Genomic DNA, 17,442 nt, shown 5'->3' with positions numbered 1-17,442 from the left:
GAAGCAAGTTTGACAAACAGTGGATCTTAAGTTTTGCAACACAACTAAAATTGTTCAGTTTAATCATATGGATAGTCATTAATAGAACCATATATTTTCACCTAAATACCATGAATACTAGAACCCATTGGTTTCTCCAAAAGCGGTTTAGTACGTTAATAAATCAATAAATTTAATTAATAAATTATAAGTAATAAATTATTCCTAGCATTGGAGAGCTACCATGTGTAATGAGGGATTAGCAGGCTGAGAGATCTTCATGGCTCTTTCATGGCTGCCCTTCCCATTCCTTAGTGTTCTTATCTCTTGACTGCAGTCTCTGTTATGAACAATGTTTGATCCCAGGTATGAGAAACCTTTAACTGTTTCAGTTTCCTCATTGTTTAATTTGAAGTTATGTAGATACTCCGTGGTCATTATCTGCTCTGTTTTACTTGTATATTTTAAATGAAGCTAATGTTATAAAGGCACCGTAAGTCTTTAATGTTCTCTCAGGAAAAGGAAATTAAATCTGGCAGCCCATCATCTCAACTTCTCCTTGCTTGGAAAAGAGGATTTTACCAGATCTAAGCTCTGAATATAGCATAAAAAGTTTTTCTAGCAAAAACATATAGAATAAGCGGTATGCAAACAGTATGTGGTGTTTATTCAACATGTTATTGGTAACAGTACTCATAAAACATGTATTTGAATTACAATACATATATTGAAACGGAATATGTATTGCTTTATTTTAATTGTATCCTGCTGGCATTTACACATTTATGTTGTGCAAATTGTGTTGCTAGAAGTGTGTTTGTGCTTTCAGCTTCCATTTGCAACAATTAGCTTGTACATTCTTCACCACATCTTTAGGCTTAAACACCTCCAGACCAAGAACAAATGAATAAAATAAAACCTTATTGCACTTTAGAGCAGTTAAATGTTTAAGCACAGCCACATAAGATGAGGTGAACAGGGAAAATAATACTGTCAGGAGGAAGACAACTTATACAGCCAAGGATCAGAAAGATACAACCAGTGGTAAGTGCCAATGAGTGTGGAAGTTTTGTCTGGCTTGTGTTACATATGCTGCTGCTGTAAGATTCTGGTCTGCACACAGGGCTTGCACATTTATAGTGTACATTTTGGAGGCGAGCAATGCCACAATGAACACTCCCTACTAATGCTTGCCCTACAGCTCTTCCACACTGCAGAAATAAAGCAGTTTGAGACCACTGTAACTGTCATATCTGTCCTGTGCAGGATGACTGGACATCCTCCTTTTCCACAACATGTCCGACATTTCAACCTTTTATCCAGAAGGGGTTTGAAAATGTCCTCCATTTTGAGCATGACTAAGAAGCATGAATTTACATATATATCAGTGTTTTTAAGTTTTTGTTTTGTTATGTTCTACATTTTCCTTGAACACTCCACATTTTGTGGTGCCTTGTCCTCCTTTGCGGCTATGACATCTGGTCATATCATGGCCCTGTGGAATCCTGGGATTTGTAGTTTGGTGAAGTAGTGTGCCGCAGCGGTTTGAATGTTGACCTAGAATCATAGAATCATAGAATCAGAGAGTTGGAAGAAACCACAGGGCCAGCCAGTCCAAGCCCCTGCCATGCAGCAAAACTCAATCAAAACATCCCCGACAGATGGCCATCCAGCCTCTGTTTAAAGACCTCTAAGGAGCTCTGGAGACCAGGGTTCAATTCCCAGCTCCGACATGAAACCCACTGGGTGACCCTGGGCAAGTTACACTCTCTCAGCCTCAGGGAAGACAATGGCAAACCGCCTCTGAACAAACCAGGCCGATAAAAACCCCATGATAGCAGTCCGAACCACACTGCTGAAATAATCCAGTTTAAGACTTCTTTAAATGCCTCAGCTCAGTGCTAGCGAATCTTGGGAATTGTAGTTTATTGTGGCACCAGAGCTCTGTGACAGAGAAGGCTAAATGTCTCACAAAACTGCAGTTCCCAGGATTTCCTAGCATTGGCAGTTAAAGCGGTCTCAAACTAGATGATTTTTGCAGTGTGTTTTGGACCAGATCTTCAGGCCGGTTTGTCAGAGAGTTCACTAAACTACGGATCCCAATATTCTGTAGGATAGTCATGGCAAAAGTGGTGTCAAACTGCTTTATTTCCGCAGTGCGGATACATCCCTGGTCCTGCCTTGTTTTCTGACCAGAATCCCAGGCACCAACCAGTTTCATATTGGTTTAAGACTACAATCCTAGGCACACTCTTAAGTGGGATTCATGTTCCATTGCAGTCAGTGGGGTTTATTTGAGGCAAACATATGGATACACACTGCCCTGTCATGCCACTTCGTGAGGAAAACTCTGGCTGCATCCACACTGGAAAAATAACCCGGTTTGGCCCCGCGTTAACTGCCTTGGCTCAAGGTTATGGAATTCTGGGAGTTGGAGTTTGTTGTGGGCCCAGAGCGGAGCAGAGCTCCGCTCTGGGCCCACAACAAACTCCAACTCCCAGAATTCCATAGCAAAGAGCCAGACAAAGAGTTAAAGCGGGACCAAACTGGGTTATTTCTCCCGTGTGGATGCAGCCCCAGAAAACTTGGGATGCTTAATGGAGGGGAGGGGGATGTCTTTCAGCCCTAAGATCCTAAAAAATCCTGTCACACAGAACTACAATTCCCAGCATCCCTTGAAGGGAAGCCATGATAGCAGTACTGAAACGTGTTGCAGTGTGTTGGAGAGGAGCATCTCACGCGACTGAGAGAGAAAACAGCGGCAGTAAACACCCTTTTAACAAGTAAAATGTCCGGTTTAAATGCCTATCTCTCTCTCATTAATGGCCGGCTTGGCCACAAACCGTAGCTAAAGCCGTGTTATGGAGGAGACTGAGGGGAATAAAATAGCCTCCAAAGCCAGGTGGCCTCAAAAGAGGACTACAACTCCCGGCATGCTCTGGCTCCGCGCGGGGGGGAGTTTCTTTGTCCCGCCCCCCGCGTCCTGCCACGCAGTTCTGTTGCCTGATTGGACGGGAGGGGAAGTAAGCGCGCGGGGATTCTGCGTCAGGTGATCCTTGGGCCAATGGCGGAAAGGGTTGGCCGCGGGGTGTGCCGGGAGTTGTAGTCTCAGAGAGCTTTGGTAGTTTTTCCCCCGGGTGGAACTGGCGAGGAGGCTGCATCAGCTCCTGGAGGCTCGCAGTAACCCTGAGGCGAGGTTCTCCCCGGACGGTGGACTCTGGGCGCCCCTCATGGACTAGCAGGGAAGGTAAGGAAGCGGGAGAGGAAGGCCCAGGCCCTGCCTGCCCTAGAGCCTCAGGCCTCTCACGCCACATGGGCTATAGAGTACCCCCCCTTGTTGTGATGGTGCTGTGCCTTCGAGTTATGGCGACCCTATCATTGAGGTTTCTTGGTTAGACACCCTCAGAAGGCCACCCTCTGAGGCTGAGAGAGTGTGACTTGTGGGTCTCTGGAACAATGGTGTTCCCAAGGCTGCCTGGCTTGGATATCCTGAACAGCAGAGAAAAGGTTTGTGGTTGAAGATACTCACTTTTCTATAGATTTGAATTTGGACATTTGCACGAAATTGCATCATCTCTGGCTCTTTCACATCACACAGTTATAACACTATCATCCCGCTTTAACTGCCATGCCTGCCTCCTGTGGAATCCTGGGATTAGTAGTTTGATGAAGCACTCAACCTCCAATTGAGAATAATAAATCTCTCTCCCTAAACTGCAAATCCCAGGATCCTATAAAAGGGAACTGTGGCACGTCCAAGTGGAATGACAACACCTTAATTGTGTCTTGCTGTAAAAAGAGTACATCGACGCAAAGCACGTGTGTGTTGTGTGCCTTCAAGTCATTTCTGACTTATGGTCAAACCTGTCATGGCGTTTTCTTTGCAAGATTTGCCCAGGGGAGGTCTGCCATTGCCTTTCCCTGTCAGTGAGGGAATGTGACTTCTGGGTTTCCATCAGAGTGACCGAGGAGGACCAGGCACTGCAAAAAGGTAGGACGTTAAAACACAAAAACAGAAGAAGAATGTAGGAAATGGCAAAGTGAAAGCTAAAAAAATACCCCACGCCTATAAAAGTGTGATCTTATATATGATGACAGCAGCGTGCGTGGTATATGTGCTAAACATTGGCAATCTAACGCAGTACCCTCTATAGAGGAGTGGAAAATTAAAGTCAACAACTTTATGGATTATGGATAGACTGTGCATGTATATCGCAGGGCAAACAACCCAACCATACAAAAGAAAATGGGGGGAAAGGTGGAAAAATTGTGGTTCTAGTAGAGATCAGGATACTTAAGCGAATCTCAATGCCAAGAAAAGAATTCTGAACAATAAGTTATGGAAAAGCATGTGTGTGTGTGTGTGTGTGTGTGTATATATATATATATATATATATGAAATTTTTGAAAATCTATATGTTCCCCCCTATATTTGTATTGCTTGTCTGTTTGCTTTTCTTTTTGTTTTTAAGTACATATATAAATAATTTTAAAAAATATATAAACACATGCTTCTTGGTCCTGCTCAAAATGGAGGGCATTTTGACATTCCTCCTGGGTTGAAATGGAAAAGGAGGGGCCTCTGGTCACCCTGGTGTCCATGGCTGAGCTGGGATTCAGACCCAGAGTCCCAGGCTGCGTCCATACTGTAGAAGTAATCTGGTTTGACCCCACTTTAATTGCGATGAGATTCTGGGAAATGTAGTTAGCTGTGGCACCGGACACATGGAGGGTGGCTTCCCCACTCTTACCATGGCAGGCGGGACATTGAAAATAAGAGGTTGGAAAGTAAGAGAACTCGCTCATGCTCTTCAGCCCGTTGTACCTGTACAGCTGGTTGCTGTGAATGGCGGGTTGTTACTTGGTCCCTTCCCTGAGTTGACTCTTCTTTTTCAGCTAGTAAGTACTGTATATACTCATGTATAAGTCTAGAAATTTTAGTCAAAACATTGACCCCAAAAACCTGAGTTGACTTATCCACGGGTCACTCTTAAGTACTGTACTGTAGTTGAATTCTTATTTACAAAAGGAACCATCCCCTTGTGAAAGGCAAGAGCGTCATCTGTTCTGGAAGCTCTCACACCCCCTTTATATTCCCTTATCCATGAAGCCTATAGTATGAGCACAAACAGTTATGGCTGCTGGAATTTTGTAAGTTTTCTGGCATTGTTTTCCTTTGCTTCATCCTTTGCGTCCCTTGTTACATACCCCTAAGTTTTACTCTCGACTTATCCACGAGTCCTATCAAAACCCATAATTTTGGCCCAAAATCTGCCCTCGACTTATACATGAGGTTGACTTAGAGTCAAGTATATATCGCAGCCTAAAAGCGCCTCTCTGATACTCCTCAGTTGCCCCAATTCTCTCGTGTTCAAACCTTGCCCTTCTTCTTGTGTGACTTCAAAGTTGTTTCTTAGGGAGACCCTAAGGCAGGGTTTTCTTGGCAAGAGGGGGAAATAAATCCCTCTGAGGCTGAGATAGTGTCCCTTCTCTGAGGCTGAGAGAGTGTGACTTGGCTGAAGTCACTCAGTGGGTTTCCATGGTCGAGCAGGGTTTCAAACCCTGGTGTCCAGAGTCCTAGTTCAACACTCAAACCACAACACCTTGGATCAGACACCTCCAAGACCCCCTGTCCTCCATTGCTCTGCTTAGATCTCCAAATTCAGGCCTGTGACATCCCTGATTGAACCTATCCATGTGACATGTGATCTACTTCTCTTTATGCTGCCTTCTACCTTTCCTAGCATTATTGTCTTTTTCAGTGAGTCGTGCCTCCTCATGATGTGGCCAAAGTACAACAGACTCAATTTAATTATCTTGGCTTCCAGGGAGAATCCAGGCTTGATCTGTTCAAAGACCCATTTGTTTGTCTGTTTGGCTGTCCATGGGAACTTCAGCGCTCTTCTGCAGCACCACATCTCAAATGACTTAATTTTCTTCTTATGTGCTTTCTTCATTGTCTAGCTTTCACATCCATTGGATTACACAACTCTGATTTTTGTGCTCAATTGTAAATTTTTACTGTTTAGGATCTTGTCTGTTTCTTTCATCGCTGCTTTTCCCATTGTGAGTCTTCTTCTGATTTCTTGACTGCAATCTCCTCTCTGATCAATGTTTGATCCAAGGTACAGGAAGCCACACCACTAGAGGGGAACAGATCCCTTTGAGGTTGAGAGAATATAGCTTCCCTAAGGTCACTCAGTGAGTTTCCATGGCCGAGCAGGGATTTGAACCCTGATCTCTAGAGTCATGTCCAGCTCTCAAATTACTACACCGCCCACCACCCTGGGACTCCTGTGTTTGCACATACACACAGTTCCTTCATGTGGAACATAATAATAATAGTAATAATAAATAATTTATTTCTATCCGGCTAACAACAGTGGAAGTACAACGAAAATACAATAAAAAACAAACTAATCTTTTCCCAGTCCCCCAGCCATATAAAGCAGATAATATCAATAAGCAAACATCCACTGAGAAACATGGTTTTGATGCAGAGTTTGGGAAAAGGTACTTTTTGGACCACAGATCCCAGAATTCCCAGTCAACACAGCAGGATGCTGGGAGTTGTAGTCCAAAATAGTAACTCTCTAAAGATCTTGGTTTGATGGTTTATTCTGGCAAATCATGTGTAATCATACAGTGGAAGGATAAATATGTATGTTGGAATAGCAGCAAACAGGCAACACTTAGCATGTTGCCGCTATTGTTAGATATGTCTAGCCTCTCTGTTCGGGATGTTGGTGTGTAAGAACTCACTCCTTTCCTTGCTCACTGATAGATAGCATATCTAAATTCTTGATGATGTATATGACTTACAGATTTTGAGAGAGTCTTGTGGCACATAAAAGATTTACTGGCCCAAATGCTGCTGTTAGGAATGAGTGGAGTAGACGCACTGAATCAGTTGAATTTACCTATACGTTGACTCACCATTCAGTAGATGACTGGAGTCATTCTAGTTGGAACTCATCACCAGGATGCCAGGCTTACTATGTCACAAGCTTTCATGAGAGAGCCAGCATGGTGTAGTTGTTTGAGCACTGGACTTTGACTCTGGAGACCAGGCTTCAAATCCCCATTATGCCATAGAAACCCATTGAGTGACTTTGGGCAAGTCACACTCAGCCTCAGAGGAAGGCAAAGACAATCATCATCTGAACAAATCTTGCCAAGAAAACCCTTTGATGGGTTCACCTTAGAGTCATCATAAATTGGAAATGATTTGAAGACACACAAGAGCAACAAGCTTTCATGAATTACAGTCAGTTTCATCAGATGAATCAGATGTTATTTGGAGTTGCCGGGACATATACACACACGTGGTATGTGACTGAATGTTATAAATAGGATAGAGGGAAATGAAGTGAATGACAGTGAAAATCATGCTGGCAATGGTCATTCACAAAACAACTCTTGCTGATAACAGAAACATTCAGGCACTGAGTAAGCCAAGTAATGCGATTTAAAAGAATTATCCCATTTCAAGCCACAGATCAGAATTGTCCCTGTTGGTGAACTTTAACTGTGTCATTTTTCTCTCTATCATCCATTTGACATTTCTTTGCTCAATAGTAGCCAATTCTGAGCTCCATGGAGGAGTGTTTCAGGAGACTGAAATGTTGTTGTTTTTTTAAAAAAATATTGCCATTATAATGTCAGATGTCCACAATATCTTTAGAGACTTCAGGGCTGGTTCTGCTATTTGAAGACTTAGGCCGCTACTCAAGGAGGCAGCTGCCTAAGGAGGAAGATCAATGGAGAGGTGTTGAAGAGTCAGAATTATGTCAGCCAAGGAGGTTATCCTGTGCCTCTGTGCTTATCCTGCCCTCAGAAGGATGCTGTTTGAGTAAGTTTTAACTGCCAGTTTGATCACCTCTAAATGGAAAGGGTAAATGCTGTATAGTTCGTAAAATATCTTGGTATAGCCCTGAGAGATGGCTTATGTGTCTTGCCTAGAATGCAGAAGGAGATTGCTGGTAGGTGGTACTATGTATCACATTGGAAGATAAGCAGGTGACTGAGCATTTGATGTTGTGGATAATATTAGTAGGTTCTGTAATAGCTTGCTAGAATAGATCTGGAGGAGGACCTGATATCTGGTTTTGTTGCAGTCTTGTCCTTGGTTTTGTAATATAATATTGTTCTAGGTTGGGCAGCTTTTTGTAAGACAGTACAGGATTGCCACTGAAGATCCTTGAGAGGCATGTATTTTCTTCCATGCTGGGCTGTGGTTTGTAGCTGAATTCATACTGGTAGTATCTGTAGCCAGAACAACTATAATCTCTTTTGGAATAGGTAGTCTTCATGCATCAATATTTGTGAATTATGTTGGTGTCAAGGGCCTCATCTTCCATGGTAGCTAGAATACTATTGCAGTCTGCACTTTTCTGAAGACCTCAGTGGTGTCCTGTGAGTAACTTGGTCACATATGGTCTTAGAGTAGAATATAGTCCATGTAATCAGCCATCCCAGCTGTGATAGCTGCCAGAAACTGGTGCCTGAAACAATGGTGTTCCCAAGGTTGCCTGGCTTGGATATCTTGAACAGCAGATAAAAACTTTGTGGTTGAAGATACTCATTTTTCTGTAGATTTGAGTTTGGAAATTTGCATGAAATTACATCATGCAGTTTCTTTGTACTATGATCCTACTTTAACTGTCATGCCTGAATCCTATGGAATCTTGGGATTAGTAGTTTGATGAAGCACTCAAGCTCTGATTGAGAATTCTAAATGTCTGTCCTTAAACTGCAAGTCCCAGGATCCTATAAAATGGAACTATTCATTCCTGAGTAAGATCATAATTGAAGTGCCTGTGACTACCTGCTTATACTAACTTTGCTTCATTATATCAGTCTTTCTGAGGCCGGCACCACCCAGTTGTCTTGGACTATAACTCCCATCTCCACAGCCAGGGTGACCAGTTATCACACTTATTAGGGATGATTTTAGCTGCAGTTTGATACATCTAGAAGGTACCAGATTAGGGAAAGCTTCACTATGGGGCGAAACAGACTGCCCTGAAGGAGTGCTCTGCACTGCCCCTTTGAGAGCTGGATTAGGGCCCTGGCAATCGCATGCCGTGGCCCAGATCCAGTCTTTTTCCAGGCCAAAAAAGAAGCGGCAAAATGCTGCTTCTTTTTGGCCTGGAAAAAGGTGCCCTTGCCACCATGGCCGCACTTTTTGGCGCTCTTTTCGGCATTTGGCATGTGCCGAAGAAGTGCTGCAATGCCGCCCGACGTGTGGTCAGTTGGACAGCGTGACGCCAGCATCGGGGTGGCGTTGGGGCATGCATCGTTCAAATGCCACACACCCATACCACCCTGATGCCAGCACTTACTGTCGATTTGTATAGCCTCTATAATTGTCTATTATGAGGCTGTAATCTTTGCCCACTTCCACAGGAGTAAACCTCATTGAATTCAATAGGACTTTCTTCTGAATAGATATGTACAGTCGATCCTTCTGGACCCCCCCCCCCCCCAAAAAAAAAAACAGTTTTGCATATATTCAAACCCCATTGGCTTGAATATAGGCACATAGCTGTGGGAGCATGCGTGTGCACCTCGGGCATGCACCCCATTATTTATCCCTCTGTTTGTCCTGGTTTTCAAAACTGTGAGAATGGAGGGAGGACTGTGTATATGAGATTTTGCTGTAAATTCAAAAAGTTGTTACACAGTTTGACACTACACATAATAGTTATTTTTATTTTAAAAATTGTTGACAAGATTGCCAATTGTAATTTTCCAAGCCTCTTCTATGAAAGTAATTGAAAATCTTTTTTATTTGACAACTACTTTATAATATTTTTAAACTTTTTTTTTTTTGTTAAAAGTGGTGTGTTGGCTCTCTTAATGTTTGTATTCACTCTCTTGGTTTCAAATTGCATGAATAATTTTGCTGGATTTTCTATACGTTATAAAGTGTTGCTCTTTGAGTTTTAAAATATAAATGAATTGATTTTAACCTGTATCTTATATTTTACCTTCTCAGGTAAGCCTTCTTAGAAGGGCCTTGGCTCTGAAAAGTAGTGCAGAAATATTGGTGGAGAAATAGTATAGTAACAGTCTTACAAGCTGTAGTTTAACTACTGTGATTCAGACACTGCTATGATTCAGATCTCTTTTAACCTAGTCTAGTTTAACTGGGTGGCGCACAGTCATAAAAGCAAAGATTTTCAAACTGCACGCAGTGAAATCAGCTACACCAATCACTGTATTCAAAGAGCCTATTTAGTGCTCTCGCCTATTTTCTTTTAATCATATATTCCAAAAATAATGTTTATGCTAGTAGCAGAAGGTGAGTGAGCGCATAATGAGGTGGCAGAGTTTGGGCTTGATAATAGGGAATTTTGGCATCTTTATCTGAATTTTCATGTCCATTTTTTCCATGCTACCTGGTTGACCTGCTGCTGTGACTCGCGCCATGTCAACAAAAGCAAGTTACTAAGCTGGGAAACAATATAATGTGCTTTTCTGGATTCTGTAACTTCACACTATAGCACTGAGGTCTACAAGAAAATAAATGTAAATGTCTTACCTACTGTAGAAGCAGATATGAAGGAAATGGTGCAGAATAAACGGATGGTGCAGAATAAAAGGAACTTCTTAGACATGAGTCTGTGCATACACATTAAATTAACTCATGGACCTATCCTGTATTACAAAGAGGAGAAAAATATTTTGGAGAGTAAAACCAGGGCTGCTAGAGGAATTACCACCTTAAATCAGATGGATTGGAACAAGTTTTAGACAGCAAGCTACAACCATATAACCACCTCGGAATGGTTCATTTTGCAGTATATTCAGCTTAAATTTCTTCTTATATTTTAAATTTTGAAGTACATCATATCTTCTTCTTGTTCTTAGTCTCTGGACATTCTTTTAGAACACAAAACGTTAGAAAGACAGTGATTTAAAATAATTCCTGAACACATATAGAAACATTAAAACTATCCATATTAGAACCAACGTGGAAAGCAATATTGCCAGCTATTAAAAAGACTTTGTTTGCACAGCCCCACAAGAGTTTATGAACAGTAGGTGTCGTGGGGGGTGGGTTGACTTGACCTGATACTGCTCATTTACAGGACTGCTATGGGTGGGAGCATATAGGACTTTAAGTAAATTTATAGAAACATCCTTATTTTCGTACTGTTAAATAAGATATTGGGACAAGTACTCAACTTGTGGACTCAGCTCTTGGCAATACCATCACATTGGTTATTGACTGAATGCGAAATCTTTTCCCATTGGATTGAACCCTTTGTACTTTGAGATAAAGACATGTATTACTGTAAAAAGAAGAAGTTGCTTCATCTGGATTAGATATGAATAAATATGAAGAAACACTTATGTCCACTTGATAACCTGAAACCAATAAGGAAAGCAGTAACAACAGAAACAGAAATGGCAGCGTGTGTACTACTCTAAAGATAGGGAGCTGCTTCATACTTGGTCAGATGATTTGTCTGTCTGGCCCAGTATTGTTTACTGCAGTCTTCCCTGGTACTTTCCTGTTCGTTAGAGTACAGCACCCATCATCCTCAGCAAATGTGACTGGTGACCATGATGAGAACTGTAATGACTGTGACTGGTACCATCTTTGTAATGTCTTTTACAGAAGTCTCACATGAAGAGATCGTTTTTTCACTGGAAATAGATTTCCACTGAAAGACTTGGAACAATTACTGAACAAAGTCAAGGAAGAAAGTGCAAAGGCAGATTTACAGTTGAACATTAACAAAAAAATAATGTCCATAGATGATTTACCTAACTTTAAAGTAGATGGTGAAGACATTGAAGTAGTACAGGATTTTCCATACTTGGCTCAGTCAATCAGAATGGAGATTGCAGTCAGGAAATCAGATGACTAAGACTTGGGACAGCAGCTATGAAGGAACTAGTCAAGATCTTAAAGTGTAAAGGTATCCCACTGAATATTAAAGTTAGGATTGCCTTTGCCATCTTATTTCCATTTTCTATATATGCTTGTGAAAGCTAGAGAGTAGAGAAAGCTGATAGGAAGAAAATTAACTGCCGTATACCATATACATTCAACTATAAGTTGACCTCATGTATAAGTCGAGGGCAAGTTTTGGGGCCAGAATTATGGATTTTGCTCTGACCCGTGGATATAGCAAAGGATCTAAAGGATGAAGCAAAGCAAAACAATGGCGCGGTACAGACCACCCAAAAAGGGTGGCCTCCCAGTGCCTGTTTTTCCGCCGGCGGGAAGCCACAGCCGCCAAACTGCGTGGCTTCCCGCTGGTGGAAAAAGAACCCACAAAAAGTGGGTTTTTCTGAAGCCGCGGTGGCAGCATAACAAGTGCGCCAGTGGCACAGTCGTTACGTAAGCGCCGTGTGACACTTACATAACAATGGCCGCACCCATGTATACAGGGCGCTGCCATTGTTACGCCCTCATCACATGCTAGGCTTACGGGGCATGTGGGCCCTCCACCCCCCAGGCAACCCTAGCACGTGACGAGGGCATTGGAAAGGCCTGTTTGTACCGGGCCAATGTCAAAAAACTTACAAAATTCCAACAGACATAACGCTTTATGCTCACTCTTAAGGCTGGATGGATGAGAGACTAGAGGGGTTCAGTGCTTCCAGCACAGAATATACTCTTGCTTTTCATCAGGGGATGGCTCATTTTTTAAAATAAGAGTTAAAGTACAGTACTTACATTGACCTGTGGATAAGTCAGCTCAGGTTTTTGGGGTCACTTCTTTTACTTAAATTTCTAGACTTATACATGAGTATATACAGTAATTTGAAATGTCATGCCATGGAGGAGTTCTATGAATACCGTGCATTGCTAAAAAGACAAATAGGTTCCAGAACAAATCAGGGAGTCAGTGTGGCATAGTGGTTTGAGCGTATGACTGGAGATCTGGCTTCAATTCCCACTGGGCCATGAAAACCGCTGGGTGATCCTGGGCATGTCACCCTCTCAGTCCCAGAAAAAAAACCCACCTTAAGATTGCCATAAGTTGGAAAACAACTTGAAGGCACACAACAACAACTGAGCAAATCAATCCTGAACTCTTCCTAGAAGCCAAGGTGCATAAACTGAGACTGTTATATTTTTACATATGATGTGAAGATATGACTAACTAGAACAGACAGGGGTGCTTAGCAAAGTAGAAGGCAGTAGGAAAAGAGGAAGACTACAGTTCAGATGAATAAACTCAATCAAGGAAAGCACAGCCCTGAGTCTGTAAAATCTGAGCAGGGCTGTTGGTGGGGTGATTTGGAGGTTTCCATTCATGATGTCACCATAAGTTGAAGTAGATTTGACAACAGTAAACAGCAACAAGATTTCCTTTCTCAACCTCCTCTGTTCCCTCCCATATTTAATTGCTACTTCTCAAACTATCTTCTGTTCTTTTTTTTAACCACTTAACCACTTTATTTTTCCTGAAAACGTGGTGGACTCCATTCTATGTCATATTTTCATCTAGTTATATAGATTTATAAACCAAACAATTTTGTATTTTATTTTTTTAAAACTGCAATTTTGTTAGGTACAAATAATATCAGGGAATATCCTGCAGACTTGTAGAAACAATTGTAATGATTTCCTTTAGATGTCATAACATTTTATAATTATCTCAATTTTATTTCAACTGCAGATGTGTGCAGTTTCTACTGTGAGTGAATGGGATAATCCTGTTACAAATAAGGAAGCTGGAGCATAGCAGTAGAAATGGATGAACAAGCTCTTCTTGGATTAAATCCAAATGCTGACTTAGACTTCAGGCAAAGGGTAAGTTTACCGTAATTATACCATAATTTGTGTTGTGCTTGGAAACTACCATGAATTTAAATTTGGTGCAGAATAAATAGTTTGAACATCCAGCCAAAGGTTTGACACATCCAAAAGTATATGAAGTTTACTTAGAACATTCATGCCTTTGTTCGAGAACCCCTACACCAAGCACTGGTTCTTTCTTAGCTCTTTGTGAGGGTTTTTTTTAAATCAACTCCTGGTTATAGGAATTCAGCATGACCTGCTTTGTAATATATTGGTCATATAATCATAATCTCCAGTGTGGCTCTTTGACATCAGATTTTATCATCCTGATCACATTTTTTCTCATTGTTTTGCCACCTCTGCTTCTTTCTCTCATTATTCTACCCTTTTTAGCTACACTTTCCTGTTTTCAGAACAGTCTTATTCTTTATTTGCCCACCCTGTTCCTCTTATCTTTCCTTTTCCCCTCCATAATCTCGGCCTTCTTCCCATCCTTTCATATTCTTAGATTGTCATTTCTCTACTTCCTGTTAGTAATATTTATGCTGTTAGGCACCATGTAAGAGTTTTCCCTTGCTCTTCTTTCTTTGATCTTGCTCTCTTCTGTCATTTTTCTTAAGGCTTTGTTTCACCCACCAATATTTTTGTCAGATTTCTCCCTCTTAGCACTTTTGTGTTGTGCTCTTTTTATAACCCTGTCCTCATAAATGTGTTTTTAATATTATTTTTGGTGTGTTTTTGCTTCAAATTCATTATCATCCATGTACCCAATTTTTATTTTGCTGTAGAGAAGACATCTTTTAAATGCTGCTTTGGTGATTTATTTTATTTTATTTTATTGCAAACTAAAGCTTTTAAAAAAACTGTTTTCAGGCATTGGCCTACTTCGAACAGCTGAAGATATCTCCAGATGCTTGGCAGGCGTGTGCTGAAGCTTTAGCACAAAGCATCTACAGGTAGAAAATGTTATTAAACAGTTGCTTTCTTTAAATTTAATCTGGGAATGTCGTGCAGTTGCAATGTTCTGGCACAAGAAGTTTTGCCATGGAAATTTGGTCACAGTGAACAATCCAGTAATGTGTGGCCTTGAATAATAAGCTTATTCTATCAAGCTTCTATAATCATTCGGAAACTGCATATGTAATTTAAAGTATTGCCTTTCTATATGCACAGCATTTGTAGCTATGCATTTGAAATGCTTAACTGGATCTTGTTATGGTTAATTTCACTAAGAGAACTCAGGACTGAGGATCAAAGGAGACATTGTGGCAGAATAACCTGTGTATTACATTGCAGATTGCTGCAATTTTTTCAGAAGTATAAATGGGAATTGTGCCGTCTAGGCCACATGTGGTTAACAGACCTTTCCTGTTAGCAAAAAGGAAAAAAAAGCCTACAACAGAATTCTATAAAACATGCCTGAAAGAAGCATGTGTGGTGGGCCTGTAGACCCTCTACACTTTCCCATCTCAGCTGTAAAGGGACATCAGGGGACATTTTAGTTTCAAGGGAGAAGCATATGAAGGTAGGGGAAAGGTTATCTAACCTACTCTTATCCACCTATGCTGCATTTCAAACAACTCAGCGCAACCTGCTTTGTAACATATGGGTCATATCATCTAGTTTGGCCATGTGACATCCCTGCAGTATCTTGGAGACTCCCCATGCACTCTTTACCCTGTCACTTGGGGATTCAGTAGAAAAGTCAAATTCTCCCAAGTGCCTGTTGCTTCAGCTATTCCACAGTGATTAGATCTTAAAATATACACAGTAACTATTTGGCATCCCCCATTGCGGGGAAGAGGGACCTTAGGTCTGTCAAGATTCCCTCTTCCCAAGGCTCTTCCCTCTTCCGAAGTCCCTCATGTTCAGCCATATGTCCAATGTCCATTGGTCTTCCTAGTGGAGAGATGAGAATTATATTTGTACTCTCATTTGGGAAGGCCAGTGCACTTGCATAATGTGGATTGTCTGCTATTATCTTCGATTATTGATCTGATAGCAGCGATGAGTTTCACATTTTCTATGTTCTCCTCAAAGAGGAGAAGTACAGGGCAAGTAAAGTCACACTCAGTAGAGCTTAACTGAATTACTAGAACAGTATTACAGTGCGCCCGTGCCATACGCGGCCTTGAGCATACATGCTCAAGCCGCGGCGCGCGCGGGGCGGAAGGGGCGGCGTGTCCCATTTAATTGAATGGGCGCTTGCCCCTTCGCGCGGCTGTGCTGCCGTGCCGCCGCGCACGAGCCCCATTGTTTCCAATGGGGCTCGAGCATAGGCGGAATTCGCCTTATGCGGAGGGATCCGGAACGGATCCCCCGTGTAAGGCGAGGACGGACTGTATTTGTTTATTATTTAGGAGCCTTCAATTAATAGAGGCTGCAGTTCTGTTCTGCCAGCGCCAGCTTGTTCATTTTCTCTAGAGAATTGGCAAACAAGTTGAATAGCTTGGCTGAAATATCAAAGCAGTAATATGGTTTATATAGAATCCTCTTAGTACATAACCAATATTCTGAGTCAGAGTACTGGATATGTATGAAATAAAGATCACTCCAACTTTGCAATGAAACAGGATGGCAGGATTTCCAGATAGAAGTACAGGTTGAGTCTCCTTTATCCGAAATGGTTGGCACCAGAAGTGTTTTGGATTTCAGATTTTGGAATACAGTACCTTTATTTGCATATACAGTATGTACATAAAGAGATATCGTGGAGATGGGACCGAAGTCTAAATGCGCAATTTATTTGTGTTTGATATATACCTTATTATACATATAGCCTGAAGGTAATTTTTTTACAATATTTTAAATAATTTTGTGCATTAAGCAAAGTTTGTGTGCACTGAACCATCAAAAAAAACAAAGGGGTCACTATCTCAGCCACCCATGACAAAAGTTTAGGTTTTTGGATTATTTTGGATTTGGGAATTCTGGATAAGGGAGAGTCAAACTGTTGTTTCTTTTTATGGCGCTTCTCAGTTTCAGTAGAAATATCTCTGTGCTTTTTTGTAAGACTAACTAAATCCTGGAACTTGAAGAAAGAATAATCAAAAGATGTGTAAATTCTGCAGGTGTGGTCCTCTTAAAATACTTCAGTGGGAGATAATCTTGGAGGCACATGTAAATAACTTCGAGCTGTACTTGAATAAAGAACAGCATATTAATTAAATTAATAAATATGCAAACATGTATATGATTACTAAATATGGTTTTTATCTCAAGGGCAAAAAGGTTCCATCTATTGATATTTTATTAGACAGGCTGACAAGCATGTACAAAATCTCATGACAGTTAGAAGGATTACTTTCAATAGGTAAAATGTCTTGCTCCTTTTGGAATGTGAAATTGTTGTGTTCCTTCAAGTCATTTCTGCACTAAGGCAAATTTATGAGTTTTCTTGGCAAGATTTGCCTTTGGCTTCCTCTGAGGCTAAGAGTGTGTGACTTCTCCAAGGTCACCCTGTGTGTTTCCATGGCTGAGTGGAGATCTGAATCCTGGTCTCCAGAGACATAGTCCAACACTCAGACCATTACATCACTTAGGCTGATGTGAAATTTTCTGATTGATTATTTTTGTATTAAGATCTCAAGTGGAATTTACCGGTACACCCTCAAAATAACAGTGTCCGCATTCAGCATTGGGAGTTGGCCAACTTCATAGTAACTGGTTCTTCAATACATTGTTTCACTGTATGT

General features: G+C 41.3%; 1 protein-coding gene across 5 annotated transcripts in view; it reads left to right on the top strand.

Annotated features, from left to right (window-relative positions):
• The first annotated feature begins 3,090 nt into the window (after positions 1 to 3,090).
• Positions 3,091 to 17,442, top strand: part of LOC149312215 (exportin-T) — a 37,869-nt gene continuing 23,517 nt past the window's right edge. Inside the window, exons 1-3 of one of the 5 annotated variants that reach the window (XM_089524211.1) lie at positions 3,091 to 3,226; positions 13,626 to 13,759; positions 14,621 to 14,703. In XM_089524211.1, the coding sequence (XP_089380337.1) occupies positions 13,700 to 13,759; positions 14,621 to 14,703 (143 nt within the window). In that variant the 5' untranslated portion in view covers positions 3,091 to 3,226; positions 13,626 to 13,699. Of the gene's footprint in view, positions 3,227 to 3,414; positions 3,487 to 3,950; positions 3,971 to 7,685; positions 7,832 to 13,625; positions 13,760 to 14,620; positions 14,704 to 17,442 lie in introns of those variants that run through there. The other 4 variants (XM_089524206.1, XM_089524209.1, XM_089524210.1 and 1 more) reach the window with 4 other exon arrangements.

The sequence above is a fragment of the Sceloporus occidentalis genome, unplaced genomic scaffold, assembly GCF_023333645.1.
Source record: "Sceloporus occidentalis isolate IW3139 unplaced genomic scaffold, rSceOcc1.0.p SCAF_5, whole genome shotgun sequence".
NCBI classification, from domain to species: Eukaryota; Metazoa; Chordata; class Lepidosauria; order Squamata; family Phrynosomatidae; genus Sceloporus; species Sceloporus occidentalis.
Note: the sequence above shows the minus strand (reverse complement) of the source record. Positions and strands in the feature narration are given on the sequence as shown.